Source organism: Chiloscyllium plagiosum, unplaced genomic scaffold (assembly GCF_004010195.1).
Source record: "Chiloscyllium plagiosum isolate BGI_BamShark_2017 unplaced genomic scaffold, ASM401019v2 scaf_9129, whole genome shotgun sequence".
NCBI lineage: Eukaryota > Metazoa > Chordata > Chondrichthyes > Orectolobiformes > Hemiscylliidae > Chiloscyllium > Chiloscyllium plagiosum.
In genome coordinates, this window is record NW_025214474.1 from 13,276 (window position 1) to 20,959 (window position 7,684).

Here is a 7,684-nt window from a genome sequence, read left to right on the forward strand (position 1 = left end):
CCCCCACCCCAGGGAAAAGACTTTGTCTATTTATCCTATCCATGCCCCTCATAATTTTGTAAACCTCTATAAGGTCACCCCCTCAGCCTCCGACGGTCCAGGGAAAACAGCCCCAGCTTATTTAGCCTCTCCCATTAGCTCAAACCCTCCAACCCTGGCAACATCCTTGTAAATCTTTTCTGAACCCTTTCAAGTTTCACAGCATCTTTCCGATAGGAAGGAGACCAGAATTGCACGCAATATTCCAACAGTGGCCTAACCAATATCCTGTACAGCCGCAACATGACCTCCCAACTCCTGTACTCAATACTCTGACCAATATGACCAGTGGAATGCCACAAGGTGGTTATGGGGGGATAAGATTGTCAGACACAGAATTTGTAACAAAAGTTTACTGTGTGATGTAACTGAAATGAAACATTGAAGAAGACCTGGACTGTTTAAGTCTCCCATCTGTTTGAATGGCCAGTTCTTTCATATGGAAATGTGTTGCTGGAAAAGCGCAGCAGGTCAGGCAGCATCCAGGGAACAGGAGAATCGACGTTTCGGGCATGAGCCCTTCTTCAGGAAACAGGAGAATCGACGTTTCGGGCATTAGCCTGAAGACGTTTCCTGAAGAAGGGCTGATGCCCGAAACGTCGATTCTCCTGTTCCCTGGATGCTGCCTGACCTGCTGCGCTTTTCCAGCAACACATTTCCATCTCTGATCTCCAGCATCTGCAGACCTCACTTTCTCCTCAGTTCTTTCATAAGTAAATTGCAATTTTTTTTTAAAAAAAAGTTACCTCTCAAGTGAACTTTCAACCGCGCTCCAAAAGCCTGTGCTTCCAAATAAACCTCTTGGGACTATAACCTGATGTCATGTGATTTTCAACTTGGTCCAACTTCAATCCAACACCAGCATCTCGAAATCGTTACTTGAGAAAGAGTATACTGGTCCTGGAGGGGGTGCAGAGGAGGTTGGTTCTGGAGTTGAGAGGGCTGGTTTCTGAGGAGAGAGTGAGTCGTCTGGGACTGTACCCGTTAGAATTTATAACCATGGGATGGGATGGTGGGGGAGATGTTGTAGAAACATCTCAAATTACAGAGGGATGAGGTAAGACAGAAGTGGGGAGGGTGTTTCCACTGGTGGGTGACACCAGGGGATAGAGCCTCAAAATGAGGGGGGAGCATCATGAGGATGAGTTGAGGAGGAATACCTTCCCTCAGAGGCTTGTGAAATTTTCTGCCCAGTGATGCAGCTGAGGCTTCCTCGTCCGAATGTCTTTAAGGCAGAGAGAGAGAGACCTCTGGAGGAGGGTGTTTCCACTGGTGGGTGACACCAGGGGATAGAGCCTCAAAATGAGGGGACTGAGTTGAGGAGGAATACCTTCCCTCAGAGGCTTGTGAAATTTTCTGCCCATTGATGCAGCTGAGGCTTCCTCGTCCGAATGTCTTTAAGGCAGAGAGAGAGAGACCTCTGGAGCAGGTGAGACTTGTCTGCCTGTGTGCACATTCTTATCCAGAATAATCAAACAGGAATGTAACAGGGAGAAGGAGGTGGGGGTGAAGCGGGGGGTTAGATTGTGGGGGTCAGATTGTCTCAGCACGACCAGGTCAAGTGGCCTGTGATCATGAAGGTGGCTCGATTTGACCGGGTCGACAGAAAGGGGAATTCTCCCCTCCTGAGGGGCAAAAAAAGACTTGGACGCTGCACTGTGTCAGGGAGGACATGTCACCCTTCCTAATCAAGAGGTTTGGCGTGAACTTGCTGGGCCGAAGGGCCTGTTTCCGTACTGTAGGGAATCTAATCTTCTCATCTAACTCCCGGCCGTTGGGAAAGTGTGGAATTGTGCTCTCTGTCCGTCTGTGTCTCTCTGCCCCTTGCCCTGTGTCCTTAAAGGCCATTGAGGTGGGATTGGCACCGGTCGTGGTCGTGATGTCTCCTGAACACTGTCAGGACGAGGCAGCTGGGTTCTCGGGATATTTGCCCCCAGCTTTTTTTTCCTCTTAGTCACGCTGATGTAATGCCTGTAATTGGTCACAGCCCCCTCTGACTGCGGTGGGGTTGGGATGTTGGAGGGCAGGGGAGGAAGGTGAGATTGAAGTGAGTTCAGGAGTTGGGGTTCTTGGCTGTTGTTACTGGGGACCTGGGGCAGTCACTGACGTCACTCATTCGACGCTCCTCAGAGGCTGTTGCTGCATCGGAGTTCCCCGAAATTTCAGCTCGCCTGCCCCACTTGAGAAGAACAAAGAAGATTTACGGCCCAGGAACAGGTCCCTTCGGCCCTCCAAGCCTGAGCTGACCCAAATCTACTCTCTCAACCTGTCACCCAATTCCTAAGCATCTGTATCCCTCTGCTCTCCACCTGCTCCTGCATCTGTCCAGACACATCTTAAATGAATCAAATGAGGTCTCCTGACCCTGCTCTGGGAAGTCAAGCCTTTTTTAGGCAAGGCAGCCAAGGACTTGAGTTGCAGATACATCCAGTGCTCAAGTTGAAGTGGCGGTGCAGTTGGGAGAGGGCCGAACGGCCTCCTTCCTGCCTCACTGGACGCAGTCTTCCAGTATGGCACTAGAGGGTGCTGCTGTACCATAGAGTGAGGAACAGCCTCTGCTGCCACACAGTGCTAGAGGCTGGTACTGCCCCATCTGTCTTCTCAGTGTGAGACTGAAGACAACAACAACTTCGTTTCTGTATCAGCCGGAGAGGTCCGGTTTCACGACTTGGGGCAGTTTGTTGATTGCAGGAGAGTATTGGTGTATTGTTTCCTGAAGAAAGCACTTCAAATGAGTTGCTGGCTGCAGTGAAGGCTGTTCAGCCCACTCTGTGTCTGCTAGCAGTCCCAACGAGTGTGGGAGCCTCAGCCCCGTGCCCCTAGCTCTTTGCCTGTAGTCCTGTGTGACATTGGCCTGTCAGCGCTATGTATGCGAGTGTGTGTGTTTGCCAAGTGTGGTCTATCCGCTGTCTCTGACCGGGCCCAATAGACGTGCAATCAGGGCACGGACTGGGAATCTGTTCAAAGGTAATCCGGGGGGTGGTAAATTAATATGGTCTTTCGTATTACAGAGAAACACCTCGTCCTCCTTCGTGATGGGCGGACATTAATTGGATATTTGCGAAGCATTGATCAGTTTGGTGAGTAACAACGAGTCTCTGGTGTGACAAATGAGTGTTCAATGGTTTAATCGCTCTGTGTTTGAGTGTGCCAGTCTGGTGCTGTTGTGGAGAAAATACAAAATCACCAGGAGACGCAGAGAGTTCCTGCAGGAGGAGGTCTTTTATTTGCAAACAAAAGACCTTGATACTGAGAAAGCAGATTCTCGAACGCCCCCGAACCTCAGGGTACATGGATTTTCATATCTTGTTTCTGTAAGATTATCAGCATGTCCAACTATATTCATCAAAGCTACACAATACACCAGTGATATTAGTTCCCATTATCTCTAGTTGTACATTCTACTTAGTGTTATTCTAATGTCACGGTTAGATATTTGTTACTACCTCTGCAGCAGTGATCTTCCATTCCAGACTAACCTGTCGTGACAGATATTTCGCTATTCCATCTGTTCCAATAGTCTCCTGTCTCAAGCTGACTCTACTAAGTATGAATTAGATGTTTAATGTCATGTCCCAATCCTGTCATAATAACACTTAACAGAGAGAGACCTGCTTTATTCCTTGTGTTATCTCATCACGCCATAATGACCTTTTCAGCCTTAACCTGACTGCTAATTGGTGTAAGAGTGTTCCACTATGGTTGTCCCATCCTGCCTTCCACAGATTGCCAGTGGGCTTCGATGCTTTAATCCTTCCCATGCTTTTATGTTCTTTAATTTCCATAGTGCTCCATTGGTTATGCCTGATACATGAGGGACACCTTTTAAATGACTCTTGGAGAGGGACATAGAAGATCCCCTTCCCACGTGGTTGATGACGCCCTCCAGCGCATCTCCTCCACCTCCCGCCCCTCCGCCCTCAGACCCCACCCCTCCAACCGTAACATGGACAGAAACCCCTGCTCCTCCCCTTCCATCCCACCAACTTTCATATACATTGCATCATCCTCCGATATTTCCGCCACCTCCAAACGGACCCCACCACCCCTTTCCACGTTCCCTCCGTGACTACCCGGTCAGGTACACGCCTCCCCCCACAACCCACCCTCCCATCCTGGCACTTGCCCCTGCCACCGCAGGAACTGTAAAACCTGCGCCCACACCTCCTCCCTCACCTCCATCCAAGGTCCTAAAGGAGCCTTCCACATCCATCAAAGTTTTACCTGCACATCCACTAATGTCATTTATTGTATCCGTTGCTCCCGATGCGGTCTCCTCTACATGCCTCCTAACAGAGCGCTTAGGGAACATCTCCAGGACACCTGGACCAATCAACCACACCGCCCCGTGGCCCAACATTTCAACTCCCCCTCCCACTCTGCCGAGGACATGGAGGTCCTGGGGCCTCCATCACCACCGCTCCCTCACCACCAGACACCTGGAGGAAGAGCGCCTCATCTTCCACCTCGTAACACTTCAACCCCAGGGCATCAATGTGGACTTCAACAGTTTCTTCATTTCCCCTTCCCTCATCTTACCCCAGATGCAACCTTCCAGCTCAGCACCGTCCCCATGACCTGTCCTACCTGCCTATCTTCCTTCCCACTTATCTGCTCCACCCTCCTCTCCGACCTATCACTTTTACCCCCAACTCCATCCACCTATTGCACTCTCAGCTACCTTTCCCCCGACCACCCCCCCCAGGCCCAGCTTCACCCCACTCCCATTTATCTCCCCACCCCTGAGGCTCCCAGTCTCATTCCTGATATCCGAAATGGCTTTTTTTTTTTTCCCCCTGCTCCTTGGGTGCTGCCTGACCTGCTGTGCTTCTCCAGCACCCCACACTAGACAGGGAAGAGAGTTGTGGATAGTGCGGGGCATTGACAGGATGCAGAGCTGGGCTGAGGAGTGGCCGATGGAATTCAACCTGGAAAAGTGTGAAGTGATTTTGGAAGGCCGAATTTTAACGCAGACTGCAGGGTTGAAGGTCAGATTCTTGGCAGTGTGGAGGAACAGAGGGATCTTGGGGTCCATGTCCACAGATCGCTCAAAGCTGCCACCCAAGTTGATAGGGTTGTTAAGAAGGCGTATGGTGTGTTGGCTTTCATTAGCAGGGGCATTGAGTTTAAAAGCCACGAGGTTATGTTGCAGCTCTTACGGGCCCTGGTTAGACCACACTCGGAGTATTGTGTTGAGTTCTGGCCTCCTCACTATAGGAAGGATGTGGAAGCTTCAGAGAGGGTGCAGAGGAGATTTACCAGGATGCTGCCTGGACAGGAGGGCATGTCTTGTGTTGAGAGAGCTAGGGCTTTTCTCATTTAGTGTGAAGAAGGATGTGAGGTGACTTGATAGAGGTGTACAAGATAGAGTGGATAGCCAGAGATGTTTTCCCAGGGCGGAAATGGCTATTGTGAAGGGGGCTTAATGTTATATGATTGGAAGAAGGTTCAGGAGATATGTCAGAGGTTCGGTTCTTTACACAGAGTGGCAGGTGTGTGGAATGCACTGCCAGCAGTGGGAATGGAGTCAGAGACATTAGGGACATTTAAGCGACTCTTAGATTGGCACATGAAAGGTATGTGGGTTAGTTTGATCTTCGAGTCGGTTAAAAAGCTGGAACAACATGACAGAACAGTGCAGTCCAGGCCTTCGGCCTATGTTCATGTCTGACTTCAGGAGTCTCTACAGTTCCTCTGTTTGGCTCCACAGGTTCCAAGCCCACCTACGTATCCTTGGCTATCAATGTTTGCTGACCACAACGTGTGTTTTGAAATCTTTGTTTTGTCAGAAAACAACAAACCCACCGGGAATTACAGCAACGTGGCTGGAACTGGTCCCAGTGGAGTGACCCTCCATTCCTCCAGTCCGATGTACGAGGTGCAGAGGGCAATGTGAACATTGGGTTTAAATCCAGATTGTGTGTGTGTGTGTGTACGTTTTTTCTTTTTGGAGTCAGTGTTGCTCCCCTCTCGGGAGAGTGGGTCGTTTAACTTCCTGTCGACCCCATTTGGGAAAAATCGGTTGTCTTGACTGCCAAGACAGAACTTTGGAAGTACATCTGTTAGAAAGAGCAACAAGTTGGCTGCTTCATCAATAAAACATAGCATAACTGATCATACATCTCCATCCCTTATTCCCCACTTGCTCCCATGAGAGTTCTTGAAGACGTTTAATGTTTCCCACCCCCCCCCCCCCCCCCCCCCCCCAGACAGACATTTCTTTCCTCATTTCAGTCCTACCCTGTATCCTTAAACAGTAAACCCCTCCCCCCCACCTTCCCAGTTGTGAACTCCCTCCACTGGTAGAATTTGGGTTTCTGTAAGATCAATCCCACCACCAATTCTTCGGATTCCCAGTGAATATCATCCTAACCCAATCCGGTCTCTCTCCATCCGTCAGTCCCAGGATTCCGTCCGGGACAGCCTCCGCCGCCCTCCCTCTGTCACCAGAACGGCCATCCTCTGAGAAGGAGACGCCAAACCACGCGCCCACAATACCCCAGGGTGTGGTCTTCTGCTCCGACAAGGCTGGCTCTCGGCAAATGGGGGAGGAGGGGCACCCAGGTCTATTTGCACCTCCTGTTTCCCCACTTCATCACCACTCTGTGTCTGCCACCAAAATGGATGAGCTCACATCCATTCTCATTTAAACTGCATCTGCCACGTGTTTGCCCACTCCTTCAGCTTATCTACAAGGGCAGAGTCCGGAGGTTAACTTGATATTAAACAGAGAGAGAGAGGTGCTGGATGTAAGTTGGTGGACAGGTTCGTTTTCAAATGTTTCCTTCCTACGTTGGGTATCAGTGAGCCCCCTGTGAAGCATTGCTGTTAATGATCCACTTTCTGTTCATGCGTTTAGGTTTCCTTGGGTTGGCGATGTCACTTCCTGTTCTTTTTCTCCAAGAGACATCGCCGCAGGAAATGACGTCACCAACCCGAGGAAACCGAAACGCATAAATAGAAAGCGGGTCACTGACGCCAGAAGCTCACTGATGATGTGACCGAGGACGGTGACGAAGCGTCTGAAAATGAACCTTCCAGCTCAGCGAGCAAACCTACATGCAGAACCCCAAACTGTGAGCTGCAAATCTTCTTCAATGCCCGTTCTGGAGAGAGAGAGAGAGAGAGAGAGTGAGGGGTGCCCTCATTCAGCTCCAGCTGGTTCCCTGGCAGTGCCCTCTGTCTCATGCAGGCTGGTTGAACTTGACGCCCACAGGGTTGCCTGATTTTTTTTTTTTGTCTGTGATTCCCCGCAGCCAACCTGGTGCTCCAGCAGACCCTGGAACGCATTCACGTGGGCCGCAAGTACGGCGATATCCCACGAGGAATATTTGTCGTGCGCGGAGAGAATGTGGTGCTGCTGGGAGAGATTGTGAGTGCCCGCGGGAGCTGCTGCTCAGGCTGGTGGGTGGTGGGGGGGGGGAGACATGGAGGTGCGCAGGTACGGTGGAGGTCACCTCTTTTCCCCCCCCCCGACCCAGGGGGATGTGAACGGGAACGGTTTTATTTCCTCGTGAGGATGTGTGTGTGTGTGTGTGTGTGTGTGTGTGTGTGTGTCAGCCCAGGGTTGAACCTGCTACCCATTCACCCCCCCCCCCCCCCCTCCCCCCGCGCCCCCTGTCCTAGCTGAGCTGGCGAGACTGAG

General features: G+C 50.9%; 1 protein-coding gene across 1 annotated transcript in view; it reads left to right on the forward strand.

The window, feature by feature from the left end:
- The first annotated feature begins 3,031 nt into the window (after nucleotides 1-3,031).
- Nucleotides 3,032-7,684, forward strand: part of LOC122547909 (U6 snRNA-associated Sm-like protein LSm1) — a 5,674-nt gene continuing 1,021 nt past the window's right edge. Inside the window, exons 1-2 of the mRNA XM_043686467.1 lie at nucleotides 3,032-3,119; nucleotides 7,296-7,411. Coding sequence (XP_043542402.1) covers nucleotides 3,032-3,119; nucleotides 7,296-7,411 — 204 coding nt within the window. The remainder of the gene's footprint in view (nucleotides 3,120-7,295; nucleotides 7,412-7,684) is intronic.